This window comes from Oncorhynchus gorbuscha, linkage group LG04 (genome assembly GCF_021184085.1).
Source record: "Oncorhynchus gorbuscha isolate QuinsamMale2020 ecotype Even-year linkage group LG04, OgorEven_v1.0, whole genome shotgun sequence".
In the NCBI taxonomy this organism is placed as follows: Eukaryota; Metazoa; Chordata; class Actinopteri; order Salmoniformes; family Salmonidae; genus Oncorhynchus; species Oncorhynchus gorbuscha.
This window is the reverse complement of record NC_060176.1, coordinates 16,310,874-16,335,319: the sequence shown is the minus strand read 5'-3', so window position 1 is coordinate 16,335,319 and position 24,446 is coordinate 16,310,874. Positions and strand designations below refer to the sequence as shown.

At 43.6% G+C, this 24,446-nt stretch overlaps 1 protein-coding gene across 1 annotated transcript in view; it reads right to left on the bottom strand.

Moving 5' to 3' along the window:
- The window catches only part of LOC124033756 (PH domain leucine-rich repeat-containing protein phosphatase 2-like), a 56,027-nt gene extending 33,288 nt beyond the window's left edge, over nt 1–22,739 (bottom strand). Inside the window, exons 1-3 of the mRNA XM_046345990.1 lie at nt 22,452–22,739; nt 17,108–17,388; nt 10,619–10,752 (exon numbers count right to left, since the gene is read on the bottom strand). Of these exons, the coding sequence (XP_046201946.1) occupies nt 10,619–10,752; nt 17,108–17,388; nt 22,452–22,634 (598 nt within the window). The 5' untranslated portion in view covers nt 22,635–22,739. The remainder of the gene's footprint in view (nt 1–10,618; nt 10,753–17,107; nt 17,389–22,451) is intronic.
- Between the last annotated feature and the right edge of the window lie 1,707 nt (nt 22,740–24,446).

The following is a 24,446-nucleotide window of genomic DNA, read 5'->3' as shown; positions in this document are numbered from 1 at the left end:
CCACATTCCTCCCTCAACCACACACTCATACCATTCTATCCCCCAATGAACTGCTGGTTACCAGCCCCCTCCCCACAAATCTCTTTCTCACTTTCATATCTCGCCTTCCAACTGAATTAAACACCTAATAATCACCTCCCTGTTCTTTCCACCTCTCCGTGAAATGATGCAAGAACACAGCACGCCAATACAATCTCAGACTACTGACTCAGAGTCCCACTGAGCATTCGCACCTCCAACATCACACACAGGAAAAACACTGCCTCTTTATCATAAATAGTGTTGACTCTGGTGCAGTGGGTTATGAGAGGGAATGGTTGATAGTGTTTGTAGTTAGCGCACAGTGATGACCCAAGCTGGAGCAACACCCAGAAACACTACAGATATAAGCCCACTCTGAACAATGGAGCCAGAGGGCCAGACTGAAAATGCCAAATCTAACTAGAGTTAACGTTTTCTACAGCAATAAGAGGAACGTGAAAGTCACTCAATACTGGGGGGTTTGATTGCATTTTGAGAGACGGCAGCAGAATGTAGCTCAAGGACAATACAGTGCTATTTTAAACAAAGCGTAGCCCTAAAAAGCCCTTCAAATCAATTCTACTTCGAGATCTTCTGACTATTATGCAAGATGTCAACAAGCGTTTCTAAATTGGACATCCCCCTGGACTCAACTCCAAATCTGAGGAGCGGGCCTCTGCACAGAGCAGCATCAAGCTGAAACAATTGAACGCATAGAGACACTGAGCTGTGCTCTGCTCTCCCTGCTCTGGCCATGGACAAATGCCACCCCCATTAACATGGTTGTGTGTAAATACCCACAGTCTATACTGTTGCATTGCTACAGGGTGTTGGCAGGTACGTACTTTATGGATCTCATGCTATCAGAATGACGGGGAATACAAGATCATACTTCAGCAATAAGGCCTGAGGGGGTGGTATATGGCCAATATACCACAGCTAAGGGCTGTTTCTTATTTTTTTACCCCCTTTTTCTCCCCAATTTTGTGGTATAAAATTGTTAGTAATTACTATCTTGTCTCATCGCCACAACCCCCGTATGGGCTCGGGAGAGACGAAGGTCGAAAGCCATGCATCCTCCGAAACACAACCCAACCAAGCTGCACTGCTTCTTAACACAGCGTGCATCCGACCCGGAAGCCAGCCGCACCAATGTGTCGGAGGATTAGCGCGCACTGCCCCAGAGGTGCTTTATTGCGATTATAAACTGGTTACCAACTTAAGTAGAGCAGTAAAAATAAATGTTTGGCCATAGCCATGGTATGCGGTCTGATATACCACGGCTGTCAGCCAATCAGAATTCAGGGCTCAAACTACTCAGTTTATAATTGATAATATAGGCAAATGACATTCGCAGTATCTCAGATGTGGCCTCATCACCAATGATACACAATTACCACACAACTTTCTCCCACTGTTGCATTAGGCTCTAATGTGCAACAATTTACAGCAGTCAGCACAGCTCAAACACCCAACCAACAGACCTGAAACGGTCACAAAAACATACTCGAAGATTCTTCGTTCATTTTTAATGAAAGACAACCCCACTAATGTTTGCAGTGTGCCCGGGATAGCGAGAACACTCTGACACTTCAACTTCCAACACAACAGTAACACTTTCTGCCAATAACTCTCTCATTCAATCACAATGAAAGCAAGTCTCAGCCATTCACGGCAAACTGCTGCACCCAAAACAAACACGCATGCTTTCCCACCATGTCAGAGTTGCCAGGGAAACGTTGAGTACCTTGGAACACAAGTCTGCTCCAGGCTGGTACATCTGCACCATCTACAATCCCCTGCATATTTATTTGAATAGTGAAGCTATAACTTTAAGTTTGGCTCTATACTCCAGCATTTTGGATTTGAAATTACTTACTAGTTAACAGTACAGAATGTTACCTTTTATTCGAGGGAATTTTCATACAGATCTGTTTTACTGTTTAGAAATGAAAGCAATCTATGTGTCTAGTTCCCTCATTTGAAGGTGTTATAAGTATTTGGAAAAATGTACTTGTGAATTAAAGTAGTCAGTCAAAAGCTTAGTATTTGGTTTATTCCTAGCACACAATGATAGCATCACGCTAGATACAATACAATCTTGTTGGATGCATTTTCAGTTTGTTTTCATTCGGTTACAGATTATGTTGCTCCCAATAGAGATGAATGGTAAATCATGTATTGTGTGTCATTTGAGTCTCTTTTATTGTAAATAAGAACAAAATATGTTTCTAAACACTTCTACATTAATGTGGAAGCTACCATGATTACGGACAATCATGAATGAATCGGGAATAATGATGAGTGAGAAAGTTAGGCACAAAGGTCATACCCCCAAGACATGCTGACCTCTCATCAGTACCATTTACAGGGGAGGTTAGTATTTGAGTGGTATGAACCAAATTAAGTTTTAGCTTCAGTATAGAGCCAAATTAAAAGTTTGAGCTTCATTGTCCAAATAAATACCGTTATATGTCGGGGAGTGTATAATTACCCCTTCACCCCTGAGCATTAGTCAGCCACTCCCACACCAGTAATTTATGATATGGACCAATCTCATTGTTTCTAAAATGTGTACAGGTCTGGCAGAGCGGCAGATGTTGTTTTACTCTGTTCGCGCTCTCTCTTTCTCGGTTCTCTCTCTCTCAGGCTGGACTCAAGCAGCAGTTCCAATAGCAGCAGGGTGGGAGTCCTCGGCAGCAGGGGTAGAGGGAGGACATGCCTAATCACTAAACCTAGTCTCACTTCCGCTGCTCAGTCACTGCCAAGCCACAGGGACAGTGACATAATCACAGTGCATGTCCTGGGTGAACCCCCCTCACACCGCTGCCCCTCAGCTCTAATGTCCCCGTCTCCTGTTGACGGCAGTCTTGGCGACAGTGGTCAAGTCTTTCTTCAACAGTCACCAGATGGGCAGGGGAGTGAGGTAGGTCAAACTGTGTCCCCTGTGGCATTGAAACTACCGTACAGAGACATAGAATAAGAGAGAGAGCGAGAGTCAAAGGAAGTGGCAATGGGCCAAATGCATTCTGTAGACCCAACACTTGTACATCAACTTTCCCTATGGAGTATCAGCACCTGAGAATTAGAGGTCGACCGATTCATCGGAATGGCCGATTAATTAGGGCCGATTTCAAGTTTTCATAACAATCGGAAAATCGATATTTCTGGACCCCCCAATTTGGCCGTTTATTTTACCTTTAACTAGGCAAGTCAGTTAAGAACACATTCTTATTTTCAAAGATGGCCTAGGAACTGTGGGTTAACTGCCTCATTCAGGGGCAGAATGACAGATTTTCACCTTGTCAGCTCGGGGGATCCAATCTTGCAGCCTTACAGTTAAATAGTCCAACGCTACAACCACCTGCCTCTCGTTGCACTCCACAAGGAGTTACGCGAATGCAGTAAGTCAAGGTAAGTTGCTAGCTAGCATTAAACTTATCTTGTAAAAAACAATCAATCAATTATAATCACTAGTTAACTACACGTTTGATGATATTACTAGTTTATCTAGCGTGTCCTGCGTTGCATATAATCTGACTGAGCATACAAGCATACTAGTATCTGACTGAGCGGTGGTAGGCAGCAGCAGGCTCGTAAGCTTTCATTCAAACAGCACCTTCGTGCATTTTGCCAGCAGCTCTTCATTGCGTTGTTTATGACTTCAAGCCTATCAACTCCCGAGATGAGGCTGGTGTAACCAAAGTGAAATAGCTAGTTAGTTAGCGCACGCTAGTAGCAGTTCAAACGTCACTCGCTCTGAGCCTTCTAGTAGTTGTTACCCTTGCTCTGCATGGGTAACGCTGCTTTGATGGTGGCTGTTGTCGTTGTGTTGCTGGTTCGAGCCCAGGGAGGAGCGAGGAGAGGGACGGAAGCTATACTGTTACACAGGCAATACTAAAGTGCCTATAAGAACATCCAATAATCAATGGTTAATTAAATACAAATGGTATAGAGGGAAATAGTCCTATAATTCCTATAATAACTACAACCTAAAAATTATTACCTGGGAATATGGAAGACTTATGTTAAAAGGAACCACCAGCTTTCATATGTTCTCATGTTCTGAGCAAGGACCTTAAACATTAGCTTTCTTACATGGCACATATTGCACTTTTACTTTCTTCTCCAAAACTTTGTTTTTGCGTTATTTAAACCAAATTGAACATGTTTCATTATTTATTTGAGGCTAAATTGATTTTATTGATGTATTATATTAAGTTAAAATACCTTTTCATTCAGTATTGTTGTAATTGTCGTTATTACAAATAAAAACAGTCAGATTTCAAATCGGTATTGGCTTTTTTGGTCCTCCAATAAATCGGTATCGGCGTTGAAAAAAAAAAAAAAAAAAAAAAAGATTTTAAATCGGTCGACCTCTACTGAGAATCCCCCAAGCCAGACCAGGTTTCAGCTGTCAGCCAGACATGACTCCAGATAGCCCCGTCCGTCCATCCAGACTGGACAACTGCCTTGATGTTCTGTCTCCAACAGGGAGAACTAGAAGAATATTGCATAGATTAGGTTAGTTTGCAGTGGGGGGCCAGTGGAGGCAGAAACACAGGCTTACTGCAGCCCAGGATCAGAACAGCAGGTCATTTTTGGCAATAACATCAAATCAGAACCGCACAGGCCCCCTCCGTGACCTATTCTTACTGTGAGAAATGCAATTCATAAAGTCCTTAAGCTTGCTTCCATACTAGGGAAATCAAATAAAATGAAAACTGCTTCAGCAGAATAATGCAGACAGGACAGAACTATGGGACAGGGGCAGTGCTTACTGGATACTGAACAATGGGAAGGTAGAAAGTCCAGCGAGCATTTCCCGATATGCACATCTTCCCCATCCCTCTACGGTTCAGCAATAGGATGGAGGGGTAATTTCCCAATAAAGATTGGTCTATTTCAATGCAATCTAAACTTCCGAGACACCCAGCTCTTTAAGCCACAGATTTGCGTGACTCAAGGCTGAGGAGCCAGTGTCTGTCCCTGGAAAATCTCTAGCAGTTGATTGCTGACTCACATTTAGAATCTGCATATAGTATTGAGAAGAGAAGGTAGAGAGATGCAGAGACGCTGCTCGGGGGGGGGGGGGGGGGGGGGTCATGTCTCATGAGTAAGAGCACTATTCCGCTCCCCCTGGTCGTGCCATCCCACTCTTACCCCCTCCTCCTCTCCCTCCCTGTTATTCAGTTCATCAGTTAGTGACACCAGGAGGTAGTGTACTGTAATCCCACTCCGTCTGCTCTCTGCTGACCTGTCCCTCCAGGCACTGACAATTACTGATGGGTCAGTCTGTAATAGGGGCCCAGCAGACCCCTGTGTGAGCAGCAGCCCAATGGGCTCTATGGCCTGGCTGCTTGACCCCCTACGGTTTGCTATGGCCCCTGTCAGCGCATCTTAGGGCCTCCATGCTGTTTACTTAGTTTTCATTGGTATTTTCTGATAAGATCCTGGCAGATCAATAACTCATTAGTTGACTAAACTTGGTCAGCCCTCATATGATTAACTCCCCTCTGCTGAGACACTAAGGCTCCCAGGCTGGATATGAACTCCAGAGCAGAACCAGGTCCGGACCGGCCGAGGTGAAGCCAGACCCAGTGGACCAGCGCCAGGACTCACATGCCCCCTCAGAGCTGCAGCTGTACGTCCCCCCCAGGTCTCTGGAGTGTTGTTTTCATAGAGGGCTTTATTAAGTCAGCATTTATTCATGTTTACTCCCCCCTCCATGTTTGTTTTCATCTCATTGGAGCGCCACAGCAGGCTGTTGTGAGTGGGCAACAGGGCTGTGGTTCGGGGGGGTTCGGAGATTAGTTTCCTGTACAAATAGAGCAGTGTGTATTTTAATAACTCACACAATGTTCCCTTATCAACACCTCTCTGACATGGAAAGTGAGAAGGAAGTCATAAACCTGCGCTTAGCAAAACCCTTCAACACCTCTACAGTGTGAATACCAACACATTTTAGAAAGGTGTGCACAGCGCAGCCCTTGCACAGGCATGTGCACCAACATACAGCACAGTGAATGCAGGATTCATGGTCACACCTTAACAGCAACACACTTTATTACGTATAAAGGTGAACCATAAGGGTGATAAGAAGTGCTTTGTCATGTGTCAACTGATCACCCTTATTCCACCCTCTATATAGAATGACATATGCTTATAACGACTGATTTGTGAAGCCTTTACCAGGGCCTTAGAAAGGGTTTACAAAGACGTCATTAAGTGTGAACGTACTGACAAACCCTTCCTATGATGGCTGTACTGTTTACAGCTGCGGCAGAGATCCCCTCATCAGCTCAATCAGGAGGTTAGGTTACCCCTGACAACAGCTGCCAGGCACCTGAGAAAGAGCTATGTACAGCACAGGGCTGTTATGGAGTTCAACTAACACAGCCCATCTATTTCATCACCACTGTGTGGGTGGAGAGCTCTTTAACAACCCCTTAAATGTGTGGGTGGAAAGACTTGTTACCCCATGACTGTATGGGTTGAGAGTGGAGACACTTTACCGTAGTTCTGTATGAGTCCTCATCTGATCCAATCCAGCCACCCTGCTAGCCTAGATAGGTTGCCAGGGTGCCAGTGTTCCCTGTGTTTTCCCACAAGCAGCTAATAAAAGGTGAGGGAGATCTCTCCCGGGGCTTGGCCAACCTCCGGGCCACAGGTCTGCTCTGCTCAAAAACACCACAGCACAGCACAGCCAGCTCTCACAGGACTGGGCCGAGCAGGGGAGAGACCAGCACTGTTCTGTTCCCACTGTAGCCTATGCACTGTGACTGAGAATGAGGCCTGCAACGCGCTGGACAGCCGACAGCAAGACAGAGTGACAGCACTGAGAACCAGACAGACAAGAGGGGCATGCTTTATTCTCAATACAAAATACACATCCACTAACTGTAGTTTTAGTCTATTTTAGTACATACTGACAGTACATGCACTGAAACAGCCTGAATATGTTCAGAAGGATTTCTCTGGGAGGTATCGCGAGGCTGTGTGGTGAATGCCTGAGCACGTGCAGTCAGTGGATGGGGAGGGAGGGGCTCTTTCACTGCGTGTGCGTGCGACAGGGTGTGAGAAGGCTTTGCCAGCCAGAGATTGTGGTCACGCTTTCTTCCCCTCTCGCTCTAGTTCCCTCTAGTTTTCGTTCTCTCGCTCTTTCATTCTCACTGTCTCTCACCACAGCATGGGCGCGGCCACAGCCCCAGCCAGTGACACTGACTCAGCAACACAGTGCTAGGCCCAGCCAGTCTCAGCCTGGTTATTAATAGGAGAGACATCACAGAACATCAGGTCCTCGCTCCTCTTCCCCTTACAGCAAAGCCTATCAGGACTGATAAGAGGATCATTAGACCTGCCACTACCACACAGGATCACAAAGAGGGAGGAGTGTGAGAGTGAGAGAGAGAGAGAGACTGACTCAATGATATGGACACATCACACCATTGTAAATACATCTCCCAGTGTGTTAAAATGAACCAGCCACATCCATCCTGTATCTGGTGCCAAACATCACAGTGACTCAGGGATAGTTAGTTACTGTTGGGGCTGTGACAGAGAAGTGACGCTGCCAGCCAGGCCCGTAGGTTGGCGTTTATTGTCATGAGTCTTGTCCTGGGGGCTAAACTGAGCAATTTCCCCTTAGTTTGGCCAGCTGCAAAGTCAAAATTGGCTATATTGAAAAATTCATGAAACAAAAATGTCCTTTTTGTTCTTAAATAAAAGGTTAATAAAACATTAACTAGGCAAGTCAGTTAAGAACAAATTCTTATTTACAATGATTGCCTTGGAACAGTGGGTTAACTGCTTTGTTAAGGGGCAGAACGACAGATTTTTACCTTGTCAGGTTAGAGATTTGATCTAGCAACCTTTCGGTTACTGGCCCAATACTAACCACTAGGCTACCTGCTGCCCCAAAATTTCATTTATTTAATTTAAAATCAGATTTGATGACTTTTTGGCTGTGCCAGCTAGTGACCACTGCAGAGTTTCCAAAAGAACAAGATTAATTGCAAACAACGCTAACCTGCACCAGGCCCAGGGAAGAAGGATGGTCAGTCTGGGACCACGCAGCCCTGATGTATGGCTGTTTGGGCTGCGTCCTGGCCTCAGAGTAATGAAGGTTACCCACGCCCAGGGTCGCGTCTGACACACATCCCTCACAGGCCTGAACTAGCAGCTGTCACTTAAAACCCCTTCCCAGGGGAGAAGGCAGCCACTTATGGGCCCTCATCTTGAGGATGTGGGATTGAACTGTTGTAGTAGCAACCCAAACCACAATAAAACCCGGTTCAAACAATGGAAACATTAAACAGAGGTCACCTCAGCCCTATACTACAAGCCCAGTTTGAGGACTTAGCAAGGTATCGCTGGGCGGCAGCGTAGCCTAGTGGTTAGAGCGTTGGACTAGTAACCGGAAGGTTGCGAGTTCAAACCCCCGAGCTGACAAGGTACAAATCTGTCGTTCTGCCCCTGAACAGGCAGTTAACCCACTGTTCCCAGGCCGTCATTGAAAATAAGAATATGTTCTTAACTGACTTGCCTGGTTAAATAAAAGTAAAATAAAAAATAAATTACAAAAACTTGAGTAACTTGGGATAACTGGTACCACAAACATGGCTCACCTTTTACCCAGGTGAATTTCTATGGCAACAAATCCTTCAGATCTAACCTTCACCAGGCAGGCTATCTCCGGGCGAACTACATTGATCCTGAGTGTCTGAGCCATAAGATGAGGACCAATGAAAGCAGATTCCTGCACTCTCGCAAAGATTGAGTCATCATTCCAGTTCATTTGAAGACAAACTGATTAAATATTTTATTAATCAAAATAGTCATGTTAAAATACTGATCACATTACACATTTCGTAATGACAAATGCATATGAAACTTCACGCACAGTAAAGCTTTTGTATGACCCAATACCATTAGAGGGAAAAGGTGCTTGTGCATTGATAACCGTAATAAAATAAAGACAGCACTTCTAAAAGTCTATTTCATATGATAGCCTGCTGAATTTTCAAGTTAACTATAATTTCACTGGGTGGCGTAGTGGTCTTAGGCACTGCATCGCAGAGCTAGAGGCGTCACTACAGCCCCGAGTTCGATCCGGGGAGACCCATGAGGTAGTGCACAATTGCCCAGCGTCGTCTGGCTTGGGGAGGGTTTGACTGGCTGGATGTCCTTGACCAATCGCACTCTAGCGAGTCCTTGTGGCGGGCCGGGCGCATGCACACTGACTTGGGTCGCCACCAGCTGTACGGTGTTTCCTCCGACACATTGGCGCGGCTGGCTTCCGGGCTAAGCAAGCAGTGTGTCAAGAAGCAGTGTGACTGGACAGGGTTGTGTTTCGGAGGACGCATGGCTCTTGACCTTCACCTCTCCCGAGTCTGTACGGTAGTTTCAGCGACGGAACAAGACTAACTACCAATTGGATATCACGAAATTGGGGAGAAAATGGGTAAGTACAAAAAAATCTATAAATACAAAAGTAATTGTGGCACTGACTTGCCCACGGATTGATTTTTCAACATTGTCTTCGGCGACAGGTAGCCTAGTGGTTAGAGCATTGGACTAGTAACCGAAAGGTTGCTAGATCGAATCCCCGAGCTGACAAGATAAAAATCTGTCGTTCTGCCCCTGAACAAGGCAGTTAACCCACTGTTCCTAGGCCATCATTGAACAAAAGAATTTGTTCTTAACTGACTTGTCTAGTTAAATAAAGGTTAAAAAAAATTAAATTAAATGAAGAGTTTGAGACAAGCCACGTGCTAGAGTTATCGGCAGGCAGACGAGCAGTATTCATTGTTGAAGTACGGATGACGCCTGAGCTGGAATGGAAAGCTAACTGAAGCTGGCTACCTTTAGAAAATCCTGAGTAGATCTAGCTTGCTTCGTAGTTTACCACTCGGGCCCTGATAAACCAGCCTGATTCCTCTTAAAGTACTAGACTGATTGAAACTAGCTGGGTGCTGAAGCTAGGACAGAGTCTTCACTCAGGTGGAAGTGTAGAGAGGCGCAGACAGAGAAAGCATAATATTTTAAGTGGAAAACATGAATTCTTCTAAGTACAAAATGCTGCTCCACAATCTCTGACAGACCGATCCGCCAGCACGATCATAGTTGTGTCCTGCTGCAATTATGAAAGCTAAAGTACAACAAGCCCAGGCTGCTTGGCTCCTGCAAACAGACAGACAGTATACAGACCCAGACACACTAGAAATAGTACAATTTAGAGAGCACAAAAATACTAGAAAGAGTACAATTTTTCCCCCAAGTTACAAAGACTGTTATATGCATAAAAAGGTTACGCAAAAATAAACCCCAATCCAGGTGAGTGAAGCCTACTTCATTAAGTAAGGGTAGCGCTAACAGCCCTGCAGCCGGGAGAGTAGTGGAAAGACACACGTCGTCACAAAAACACTATGGACCAGAAAAACAAGCCCCCTCCCAGAAGCTGACAGTTTAGACTGCTCCATAACCAACAGAGCCAGGTCCATTGACAGGGCTCCAGGCCTGGTTCCAGCAGAACAGGCTGAGCCCAGTCAGAGCCCAGTGAAGGAGAGCCTTGACAGGCCCCTGGGTCACTACTCACCACTGTAGAAGCGGATCATGCAGCTGAGGTCCGAGTTGGCCGCCTCTCTCTGAACCCGCAGAGGGTCCTGGTAGCCTATAGCAGCCAGGTAGTCATACACCATCTGAAGAGGGCACTCAGAGGGGTCCAGCCTCCTGCAGTGACAGAAATAGAAACCGTCAGGATATATGCCAATCACAATCAATACCCTTAACAGGCCCCCAGATTCTCCTCGACACGTATAATTACATTTGAACATCTTTGCCTTCAAGCTTGGAATCCAACCAAAGGGGCATCGTTCATCAACCATTTCTGGGACACATTTGCACACGCACGCACGCACACACACACACACACACACACACACACACACACACACACACACACACACACACACACACACACACACCAAGCCATCATTCCCTGTGTTATGACAGGTAAGGTCCAGAGGACAGCTGTCATGCCAATCAGCAGAGCTGGACACAGGTGTTTCACTTTCAGACTTGGGGAATTGATGAGGCTCCTCTATCAAAACATTTACAGAGTCCGACTCCGTGCCGGATGTCACTCAAGCAGAGAGAGAAACTATATCCTTACAGGTATCAGGTCCAAAGTTCATAGTCAGATATGGAGGAAGAACATCATTAATCATATGAAGCACCTGCTAATGACCAAAATGCACTCTAATAACAATAGCCCATCTAAATTATGCATCTGAATGGTATGGTGATGGAACCTCTTTCTTTTTATGCCCTGTGTGAGTCCTCTGCCTTGTTGCCCTACTGAAATCATCAGCTCATTCCATGGCTAATCCTGTTAAGGGCCTCTCATGCTGCTATCAAACATGAGGTCTGCTGTGCCCGCAATCTGTGACCCCCAGCCTGTCACTGGCAATGGCACGCCTACAACAACTCTGATCTGCACCTGAACACACCAAGGATATCTGCGACAGAACCACCGTGAAGACATTACAGCCAGAACCACTGTGAACCACTCAAAATGTGTGAGGGTATTTTTCACAATGACCCACTGTCTATGGAAGCCCCAGCATTGCCCAATATAATTCATAATATGCTGTAAATCAATATGCCACTCTTTGTGGCATACAGTGTGTGATTGTGTTGCTTATTCTAACGCATTTGTAACGCAGGTCAAATAATGTTGAATTCTTATCATTGCTAGTGAGATACCAGTAACCAATCATATTATACTATTGATATGTTTAAATTGACAGCTGTTTATTTTGAGCCAATGACAAACTAAATACTCTTAGTCCCTTTCCTAACCTCACGTAAAAACACCAGTTGGCACCAACAAGAAAAACAACTAAAAGAGCTGGAACGGAACGTGAAGAGCTACCTCCATTGGATGGAATAAAAACTACGTTTTAAATGGTTGAGAAGTGGTATAAAACTCAACTGAACCAAGCATATGCACAAGCCGTTAACATTTAGACTAGCTCAGATATCGATCAATTGAATTAGCAAATGTTAAGTGATCATGCTTGGCAAATTATTTTAGTTTTCATACTTTTATAAAAATGTGACTAAATAGCATAAATCCATTTTGGTACACTTCTGTTTTAGATGACTTTATAAGAAATGACGTGTAGGTGTAAGCACTAGTACTTTTCATTTGCCCAGGCTAGTTATTGTTCAGTCCACGTGAGCCTAGTGAGTGCTATAGTTAGGGTAAAGCATTTTGAATAAAGTTTTATTTTCTTATTCCTGTAAGAGACTAAAGCTAAGCGCTATATTAATGGTTATATGAAAGGTACTCATGGTATATATCTTGTGGGATCCTGTTTGTAAAACAGGTCAGGTTTTTTGAGTATTGATTCAGTTCCACCAAGGATGCCTGACCCCAGGACATCAAAACGATTTGCATGCAAAGATGTATTTTCCTTGGAAAACACTAAATTTACACTGACATACTACGGTGTGGTAGGATTTTTCCTACAAGGCATCATTCATTGCATTGGGATTGTTATAAGCACATGCTACACTTAAACACCTTTCAGTGTTTTTTGATAGGCACAGTCACTCACATTCGATTCCATGTCATAGTGGTTTATAAGTCAGTATTTGTGAATTGAGTAGATTCATGTTTATTGTATTGCTATTGAACTTTGAAATCGGAGAGACCCTCAGATTAAGACAGAGTTGGGTGCACCCTAGTAAACTATAGGCAGGATATATGGCCGATATCTATTGTACCATTGATGTTCTTCATTCATATTTGAGCTCATTGTACATCAATATTTACTCAAAGTGATACATGTTTTTGTATTTTCATTTACAAGCCAGCATTCTTTCCTAAATGATTCAGTTGTCTGGTTTTCATTTCTCCCTACTGCTCCAGTAGCAAACCTAACTGGTCCATTACAGTTTAATCTTAAACAGTAGCCCACATTACCACTTTAGAAGAAGTCATCATTGGCTCTCTCCATACATTCTGAGAGAGAGACCCACCCTAGTCAGTACGCCTGTGATAGCTAACCCCCAGCGCAGGTCCTCTATGTTCTGTAGTTTAGGATTACCATGAAGCTAAGGCAGAAGTGACTAGTTCCCAGCCACAGCCCTCGTCACACCAGTGCGATGGTGAGGTGACACAGCGTCTGGTGGCTGCTGTGACATTTCTCTGCCCAAGGCCACACTCCCTCTGCCAGCGGGGTCTAACAATCAGGATCATGTCTGCTGATCACACACAGTCGTGGCCCCAGCACCTCACACAGGACTTAGACAGATCCTGGCAGGCTCGGAGGGATGACTGTCTGTACAGGACTGCCTGTAGACCATTCACACATGCTCTGAGAGCATGTACATTTATTCACAAATCCACTCGCCTCGTGGCCACGAGTACAGGAGGCTCTAAAATCTAGTCACTTAATCTCTGTCAAAAGACACCAAAAAGCTCCTTTCCTTCATTTGGGTGGCTAGATACTTTCCCTTAATGTGTTGTGTATCCGTGGGTGATCTGTTAGACATTATCCAGAATTTTGGTGAAGTATATATCTATTTTAAACCTAGCGCAAAGCGCTAGATGTGTTGAAGTATAGTTCACACATGTATAATCTATGAGCAGAATTACTGTTTTACCTCAATTAGCTACAGAATGTTACTGGAAGCTGTGCAGCGCTATTTCCCCCACATATGGCCAGCCCCCTAGCAATTTGAGTTTCAGCCAATGAGCTTTAGTTCCTCTGCATTTGAGTGACAGCTAGCAAGATGCACACACAGCAGAGAGAGAAGAGAGAGCGAGAAATAACGTGAAGCACACATCTACACATTTTCTGGGACCATTTTTGGCTTCTGAGAACTACTGGCTAAAAAGTTTACAAAGTACTGGAAAATCTCTTACTATGTGCCTTGAAATTGTAATAACAAGGATACAACAAACACTAATAATAAAACCAAAAGGTACATGAAATGACTCAGTGTTGACACTTCCCCCAGGCAGCACACAGTTATCCAAGTCTTCAGGGTGTGGGAGGAGACAAAATGGCACTACCGAGATAAATCTGACATTGTATCACCTGTATGTGAAATGACTTTGATCAGAGTTCCCTTAAGGGGATAGAGGAGAAGCCTAGGTGGTTACAGGACCAAACCAGAGGGGGTTTCAGGCTCAGATAAGAAAGACACATGCCTGTGCTGATCCAGTCTTTTCAGAAAAGCACTTTACCAGCATAGTGCTAAACTGCCAGTGCATATCCAGCTGTATTAATAGAATGTAGAAATGTCATTCACGTGGTAGAGGGCTCCAGCTGTATTAATAGAATGTAGAAATGTCATTCACGTGGTAGAGGGCTCCAGCTGTATTCATAGAATGTAGAAATGTCATTCACGTGGTAGAGGGCTCCAGCTGTATTCATAGAATGTAGAAATGTCATTCACGTGGTAGAGGGCTCCAGCTGTATTCATAGAATGTAGAAATGTCATTCACGTGGTAGAGGGCTCCAGCTGTATTCATAGAATGTAGAAATGTCATTCACGTGGTAGAGGGCTCCAGCTGTATTCATAGAATGTAGAAATGTCATTCACGTGGTAGAGGGCTCCAGCTGTATTCATAGAATGTAGAAATGTCATTCACGTGGTAGAGGGCTCCAGCTGTATTCATAGAATGTAGAAATGTCATTCACGTGGTAGAGGGCTCCAGCTGTATTCATAGAATGTAGAAATGTCATTCACGTGGTAGAGGGCTCCAGCTGTATTCATAGAATGTAGAAATGTCATTCACGTGGTAGAGGGCTCCAGCTGTATTCATAGAATGTAGAAATGTCATTCACGTGGTAGAGGGCTCCAGCTGTATTCATAGAATGTAGAAATGTCATTCACGTGGTAGAGGGCTCCAGCTGTATTCATAGAATGTAGAAATGTCATTCACGTGGTAGAGGGCTCCAGCTGTATTCATAGAATGTAGAAATGTCATTCACGTGGTCATTCAGAGGGCTCCAGCTGTATTCATAGAATGTAGAAATGTCATTCATAGAGGGCTCCAGCTGTATTCATAGAATGTAGAAATGTCATTCACGTGGTAGGGCTCCAGCTGTATTCATAGAATGTAGAAATGTCATTCACGTGGTAGAGGGCTCCAGCTGTATTCATAGAATGTAGAAATGTCATTCACGTGGTAGAGGGCTCCAGCTGTATTAATAGAATGTAGAAATGTCATTCACGTGGTAGAGGGCTCCAGCTGTATTAATAGAATGTAGAAATGTCATTCACGTGGTAGAGGGCTCCAGCTGTATTAATAGAATGTAGAAATGTCATTCACGTGGTAGAGGGCTCCAGCTGTATTCATAGAATGTAGAAATGTCATTCACGCTCCAGCTGTAGAATGGGCTCCAGCTCCAGCTATATTAATAGAATGTAGAAATGTCATTCACGTGGTAGAGGGCTCCAGCTGTATTAATAGAATGTAGAAATGTCATTCACGTGGTAGAGGGCTCCAGCTGTATTAATAGAATGTAGAAATGTCATTCACGTGGTAGAGGGCTCCAGCTGTATTCATAGAATGTAGAAATGTCATTCACGTGGTAGAGGGAAATGGAATGTAGAAATGTCATTCACGTGGTAGAGGGCTCCAGCTGTATTCATAGAATGTAGAAATGTCATTCACGTGGTAGAGGGCTCCAGCTGTATTCATAGAATGTAGAAATGTCATTCACGTGGTAGAGGGCTCCAGCTGTATTCATAGAATGTAGAAATGTCATTCACGTGGTAGAGGGCTCCAGCTGTATTCATAGAATGTAGCTCATTCCAGCTGTATTCATAGAATGTAGAAATGTCATTCACGTGGTAGAGGGCTCCAGCTGTATTAATAGAATGTAGAAATGTCATTCACGTGGTAGAGGGCTCCAGCTGGTAAAATCAATACCATGGGGGGAGGTTAAGAGCATCCTACAGCAAGGTGTGTAATTCACTACAAATCTCAGTCATGTTATACCTTGTTTTTCTTCTGTACAACACTGAACCACATGACCCATTTAGTGCATCCTGCTGAGCGTTTAACCAAAAATAGTCTTAGAGGGAGTTAAAAGTATTCCCTTGCCTGGCCTGACCAAAAAAAGCCAAGAGGAGAACAAGTGGGCTTAACCAGATTATAGCCTGTGTCAGAGGCATCATCATGAGGAGTGAAAACGGAAAAGTGCTGTCATAAACAGCTGTCAAGTCCCTGTACGTGTCTGAATACTCGTACTTGCAGGCGTTTTGGGTATGCGAAACAATAATGTTTTACAGTATGTGCATTTTCGAAAATGTTGTATGATTTAAATGCCAGGATGTCATTCTCATTTTGGTTTTTCATCTAGTAGAATTCGCTGCACACTATTGAGGAAGAGAATGGTCTTTCGAGACTCACATGTGTTTGACAACAGCTGATAAATCAGGTGAGGGGACGTGCTGTTTCAAAATGAACGAATAGCGGTAATCAATGCAATTGTGCATTACATGACGCTTTCTAATTAGAAGGAGCCTAATATACTGATATTTGTTCTTTTTTACTAAACAATACATTCTAAATAGCATGTGGTATGGTTATTACACAGCAATGCAGTTTAAGTCAGTTGTAGGCAAGACAGATTTCAGACACGGCCACCGGGAACGTGCAGAATTGTGGGCCACATAGGTCAGTCAAAGTCTAGATCTATGAGCCTACTCCTGTTCTAGGCAAGCAGTACAGTTCTCATAAGCACTCAAGAAAACAGAGTACAAACCTGGCCCAATGTGTAAAAATAGAATGGAGGAATCGGCAGTGCCAGAATGAGATAATTTGTAACTACAACAGTATGAATAGGTTTGAGACTGATGTAACTTTGAGGCTAGGTGAATAAAGCACAAAGATGTGATATTGAACATGAATGGGATCATTTAGAATTGTAATATAACACTGTCTTGCAATAAATTGAACCAATGTCACTATGAGACTGCCATCTAACATATTGTTGTGAACACAACACCGTGGTACTAGACGTGAGTGGGAGAGGAGAGATGTGGAGGTGAGTATTACCTGAGCAGGTCTCCATGGAGCTGCAGGTATAGTCCCTCTACTTCTCTCTGGGCACACAGCTCCTCCACCGTGGTAGTGGTGGAGCATAGCACCAGCCGCAGGTCTGCCTGGAGGGTGGAGGAGGCCTGTGGGCCCGAGGCTGGGGGCTGGGGGTCAACTGTTCCCCCGTACAGACACACACAGCCCCGCTGGGCATCCCCCTTCAGCCAGTCCCGCTCCCGTGATCCAAAGCGGGTCTTCCTAGTAACACAGCCTCTGCTCCCATTCCTCTTCATGTTCCGCTGTAGAAACAAACATTAGATGAAAAGACTGCCACCACCGATACGCTGTAAATGTATTGGGCGTTTAAGAGAAGATAACTCGTCTTGCAGCAGCCTTGCTCTAAATAAAGAATATCTCAAGCTGCATCATGTTCCAACACATCCAGAGGACAAATTCAATTAAGTCAATTTGTCAGGTTGGCAAAACTGAAAGTTCAAATGAGATTACCTGCAGAAAGCTCATGGCCGAATCACTGGCCTTATTTTCAAATCTGGAGAAGCTCGGAATAAATATTTACACAGGGCAAGAACGGCGCTGTGTGAACTGGACCCTGGCTTTTGATACTGGTGACCAGGCATTAGGTCATTAGTCAGACACTGATGAAGTCATCCTTCCACGATACCGTGCATCCCCACAGCTGCCCGGCACAGGCAGGCAGCTGCTGGCATCCACACTACACTGCACTGCAGCACACACACACACACACACACACACACACACACACACACACACACACACACACACACACACACACACACACACACACACAGAGAGGCAACAGAGGAGACAGCAGGGCCCCGAGCCACAGCTCTTCAGCACGACAGCTCCAAAGATGCACACAACAGGCCTCAATGTGCAATGACAACACACACAGCTCAATGGGTGACAGGCAACATATGCACACACTCTCTCCCAAAAGCAGAGAACCTCACTGTGCAATGACAACATACACATCAATGGCGACAGGCACACACCACAGGTCTCTCTATGTGAGTCTACAAGACGGGCAAACTCATTCACAGAGAGGCTGCCACGGCCCTGAGCATCGACCATTGCCTAGACAGTCATTGCCCTCATTTCACTCAGTCACCCACGACAACCGTCCAAGGCCAGAGGGCAAAAAAAAATCTGCCAAATAAAGCTCCAACAACTCAGAGTGATCAGAAGATCAATTAACAAACCATGTTCTGAGATGTCAAACAGGGATAAACATACAGTGCAGACTAGAGGTCGACCGATTATGATTTTTCAACGCCGATACCGATTATTGGAGGACCAAAAAAGCCGATACCAATTAATCTGACGATTTTTTAAAAATGTACTTGTAATAATGACAATTACAACAATACTGAATGAACACTTATTTTAATTTAATATAATACAACCATAAAATCAATTTAGCCTCAAGTAAATAATGAAACGTGTTCAATTTGGTTTAAATAATGCAAAAACAAAGTTCTGGAGAAGAAAGTAAAAGTACAATATGTGCCATGTAAGAAAGCTAACGTTTAAGTTCCTTGCTCAGAACATGAGAACATATGAAAGCTGGTGGTTCCTTTTAACATGAGTCTTCCATATTCCCAGGTAAGTTTTAAGTTGTAGTTATTATAGGAATTATAGGACTATTTCCCTCTGTATCATTTGTATTTAATTAACCTTTTATTATTGGATGTTCTTATAGGCACTTTAGTATTGCAGTGTAACAGTATAGCTTCCGTCCCTCTCCTCGCTCCTCCCTGGGCTCGAACCAGAAACACAATGACAACAGCCACCATCAAAGCAGCGTTAACCATGCAGAGCAAGGGTAACAACTACTAGAAGGCTCAGAGCGAGTGACGTTTGAACTGCTACTAGCGTGCGCTAACTAGCTAGCCATTTCACTTCGGTTACACCAGCAACATCTCGGGAGTTGATAGGCTTGAAGTCATAAACAGCGCAATGCTTGACACACAACGAAGAGCTGCTGGCAAAACGCACAAAAGTGCTGTTTGAATGAATGTTCACGCTTCTGCCTACCACCGCTCAGTCAGATAGTGAGATGCTTGTATACTCAGTCAGATTACATGCAACGCAGGACACGCTATCTAGAAATATTATCAACCATGTGTAGTTAACTAGTGATTATGATTATTTTTTACAAGATAAGTTTAATGCTAGCTAGCAACTTACCTTGGCTTACTGCATTCGCGTGTAACAGGCAGTCTCCTTGTGGAGCGCAACGAGAGAGAGGCATGTCGTTATTGCGATGGACTAGTTAACTGTAAGGTTGCAAGATTGGATCCCCGAGCTGACAAGGTGAAAATATGTCGTTCTGCCCCTGAACGAGGCAGTTAACCCACCGTTCCTAGGCCGTAATTGAAAATAAGAATGTGTTCTTAATTGACTTGCCTAGTTAAATAAAGGTCTAAAAAATTAGATAAAAAATTACAACAAATTTAAAAAACGGCAAATCGGCGCCCCAAAATACCGATTTCCGATTGTTTTGAAAACTTGAAATCGGCCCTAATTAAATCGGCCATTCCGATTAATTGTTCAACCTCTAGTGCAGACCCCTCGACTTTCCACATTTTGTTATGTTACAGCCTTATTCTAAAATACAGCCTCATCAATCTACACACACAATACTCCATAATCACAAAACAGGTTTCAAATTATTTATATTCTTTTTATATAAACATATTTTAAACAGACACCATATTTACATAACATTCAGACCCTTTGCTATGAAACTTGAAATTGAGCTCAGGTGCATCCTGTTTCCACTGATCATCCTTGAGACGTTTCTACAACTTGATTGGAGTCCACCTGTGGTAAATTCAATTGATTGAACATGATTTGGAAAGGCAAATATGTCTATAGAAAGGTCCCACAGTTGACAGTGAAGGTCAGAGCAAAAACCAAGCCATGAGGTCAAAATAATTATCCAGCTCTGAGACAGGATTGTGTCGGGCACAGATCTGGAGTAAGTCGCTCTGGATAAGAGCGTCTGCTAAATGACTTAAATGTAAAATGTTAAATGGGTACAAAAAAAAATGTATGCAGCATTGAAGGTCCCCAAGAACCCAGTGGCCTCCATCATTCTTAAATGGAAGAAGTTTAAAATCCCCTAGAGTTAACTCTTCCTAGAGCTGGCCACCCGGCCAAACTGAGCAACCAGGGGAGAAGGGCCATGGTCAAGGAGGTGACCAAGAACCCGATGGATACAGAAGCAACTCCTCAGTAAAAAGGCACAACAGCCCACTTGGAATTCGCCAAGAAGGCACCTAAAGGACTCAGACCATGAGAAACTAAATTCTCTGGTCTGATGAAACCAAGATTGAACTCTTCGGCCTGAATACCAAGCGTCACATATGGAGAAAATCAGGCACCGCACATCACCAGGCCAATACCATCCCTACGGTGAAGTATGGTGGTGGCAGCATCATGCTGTGGGGATGTTTTTCAGTGGCAGGGACTGGGAGACTGGTCAGGACCGAGGGAAATATGAACAGAGCAAAGTACAGAGATCCATGATGAAAACCTGCTCCAGAGCACTCAGGACCTCAGATTGGGGCGAAGGTTCACCTTCCAACAGGACAATGACCTAAGCACACAGCCAAGACAACGCAGGAGTGGCTTTGGGACAAGTCACTGAATGTCCTTGAGTGGCCCAGGAAAAGCTCGGACTTGAACCCGAGTAAAGGGTCTGAATACTTACGTAAATTGTAATATTCACAATTTTTGTTTGATAAATTTACAAACATTTAACCTGTTTTTGCTTAGTTATTAAGGGGGTATTGTGTGTGGATTGAGGGAAATAAACTATTTAATCCATTTTATAATAAGGCTGTAACACAACAAAATTTAGAAAAAGTCAAGGGGTCTGAATACTTTGAGAATGCACTATACCTGAATTTGTCCAATAGAAACTCTCATTTGCAACTGTTGGACTAAAGATTACACCCTAGATCAACTAAATGCAGGCAAGAGTGTGCAAGGCGGTTTTGAATGTGTCACGGTCACCTTGATTACTAAAAAGTATCTCGACATGTGCACCTGCCATGTAAACTTTCATTCATAGGCTAGTTTAACGAACCTCATGGTGGGTAGGTACAGGGAAAGTATCATGGAGTAGCCTAAACCTATTGAGGTTACATTGAGCTGGGTGAATAGAATATGAATGACAGTCATCCAATATGCTGTAATAGAAATAGGGCCATGCTTATTAAAAACAATTACCATCCTCCATCATCATAATGGCACCAACCGCCACTAATATGTGTATAAACTCCCCACTCATTGGTTTATATCTTGGTTGGTTGAATATAAGGCTACTGTTAGCTGCAGCAGCAGCCATTCATGATTCAATGAACATAAAATGTAATGGTCCTTCCAATGAAGTTGTCTTTTGGATATTTATTATTAGAGCAATTGTAACTGGAATGTGTCCTTCTCCATGACAGTATCACATGAGAGATTGGTGAGATAAACAGTCTATCCATAGAAGCATGGATGAGTTGTCAGCCTATGACATTTATTTTCTAAATTATTATGTTTTATGTAAATGGACCTAATGGGTTCATGAGTGACATAATGGGCGGAAGAACTGCGCACGGATGAGTAAGGAAACAGTTGATCACGTCTTGTCAATTGTGCTTGCCAACTGAGGGCTCGAAACTACTGAACAATCTCAGTCCAAGATTTCGATGGGGCCTACCGGTGGTCCGTTAGCCTTTTCAAAACCGGGGCAATAGGCTATTTAAGAATTTCAATGTGGATTTTATCCAGTGACAAACATGTCGCCTAAATAGCGAAACACATTGATAAGTTTACAAATGTTACTCTATCAATAATAGTTTAAGCTATTCATTTTCAGCAATAAACAGCAAGTTAAAACATGTGTTTTGACATGTTCTGATCTATAGCCTAGGCTATACTGTTGTTATATTTGCACATGATACACAACAGCAAATATAGCATATGAAACATTTACAGTAGGATAGACTAACAGTTTAGCACGGCAATATGTAGCAACATCTCGAACGACTGCCTACTGGATCAGGTCAGTCAAATGTTTTTGTTACAATCTAAAAAGAGCTACAGTGAAAGGAAGCGGCTCTCTGGCGATGTGGTTCGACACATTGTTGCACTCAACGCTATACTTTCAAAGCCAACATAATTATCACTATATAAGAGATCATTGATACTCAAACTGTATGACGCGTGAGTATAATTTCACACGCACTTCGGCCCTGTTAGAACCGAGAATTGTGCGATTGAAGTATTCTGATAAACCTTCAAATTTGACCTGCTTGATAGTTACCTTTAGAACGCGTATCCCTGTTCCGACACGGTTTCCTGTACCATTGCGGTCGCCACGACCTGCAGCTTGGTTAGATCCCGCTTCGTAGACCAGTGTGTCCATACAACCCCTGCTATCTTCGACACCACCTTTTTTTCGCTCCATTACGGTGCCCGGTATATTATCTTCTTCTTTCATTTGCATGTGTATATTTAACTAGAAAACCCCCAAAAGAACGTGGAACATGACTGATAAATTCCAATACATGCGGCAGCTGAAAAATACCATTCTCGTTCGGTGCGACGCCATAACGACTGAACTTCACCGCTGTCAGATAGACCCAATCAATAAACATTAGAGAGGCAGGGTAACATATTATTCATAAGGTACTGCCCATTTCAGAGTAGAGGCATACTGAATAATTCATTAGGTTTCCTATACACCTATTACACGTGTGCTTTACCGCACTAACTGTATTGCGATTTTGATTTAAATGAATGACATTGTAATTTCACTCAATGTACAGTTGTGGCCAAAAGTTGAATGACACAAATATTAATTTCCACAAAGTTTGCTGCTTCAGTGTCTTTAGACATTTTTGTCAGGTGTTACTTTGGAATACTGAAGTATAATTACAAGCATTTCATAAGTGTCAAATGATTTTATTTACAATTACATGAAGTTGATGCAAAGAGTCAATATTTGCCTTATGGCAAGGTGCTCCATCATGCTGGAAAAGGCATTGTTCGTCACTAAACTGTTCCTGGATGGTTGGGAGAAGTTGCTCTCGGAGGATGTGTTGGTTCCATTCTTTATTCATGGCTGTGTTCTTAGGCCAAATTGTGAGTGAGCCCACTCCCTTGTCTGAGAAGCAACCCCACACATGAATGGTCTCAGGATGCTTTACTGTTGGCATGACACAGGACTGATGGTAGCGCTCACCTTGTCTTCTCTGGACAAGCTTTTATCCAGATGCCCCAAACAATTGGAAAGGGGTTTCATCAGAGAAAATGACTTTACCCCAGTCCTCAGCAGTCCAATCCCTGTACCTTTTGCAGAATATCAGTCTGTCCCTGATGTTTTTCCTGGAGAGAAGTGGCTTCTTTGCTGCCTTTCTTGACACCAGGCCATCCTCCAAAAGTCTTCACCTCTCTGTGCATGCAGATGCACTCACACCTGCCTGCTGCCATTCCTGAGCAAGCTCTGTACTGGTGGTGCCACGATCCCGCAGCCGAATCAACTTTATGAGACTGTCCTGGCGCATGCTGGACTTTCTTTGGAGCCCTGAAGCCTTCTTCACAACAATTGAACCGCTCTCCTTGAAGTTCTTGATGATCCGAGCCCTCTTTGTGCAAAGTAATGATGACGGCACGTGTTTCCTTGCAGGTAACCATGGTTGACAGAGGAAGAACATGATTCCAAGCTCCACCCTACTTTTGAAGCTTCCAGTCTGTTATTCAAATTCAATCAGCATGACAGAGTGATCTCCTCGTCAAGCCTTTTCCTCGTCAACACTCACACCTGTGTTAACGAGAGAATCACTGACATGATGTCAGCTGGTACTTCTGTGGCAGGGCTGAAATGCAGTGGAATGTTTTTTGGGGGATTCAGTTCATGTGCATGGCAGAGGGACTTTGCAATTAATTGCAATTCATCTGATCACTCTTCATAACATTCTGGAGTATATGCAAATTGCCATCATACAAACTGAGGCAGCAGCAGCAGACTTGGTGAAAATTAATATTTGTGTCAGTCAAAACTTTTGGCCACGACTATAGGCTGTTTCTTATAATTGCCCTAGAGGCTCATGATACTTACATTTTGAAAAATTGTACATCTTTACATAAGCACTCATCAAATTATTCCTCATAGGGAATCAGCGCAGCCAATATCACATTTCATTATGGTCTAAATTGGAACAAGTAAGTTAATGACAAAAATTCCCTGTTAAAAAGGCATGTCAAGATATGTCAATAAGGCAGGCCTGGGCATGTGGTTAAATAAAGGCTAAAGGTT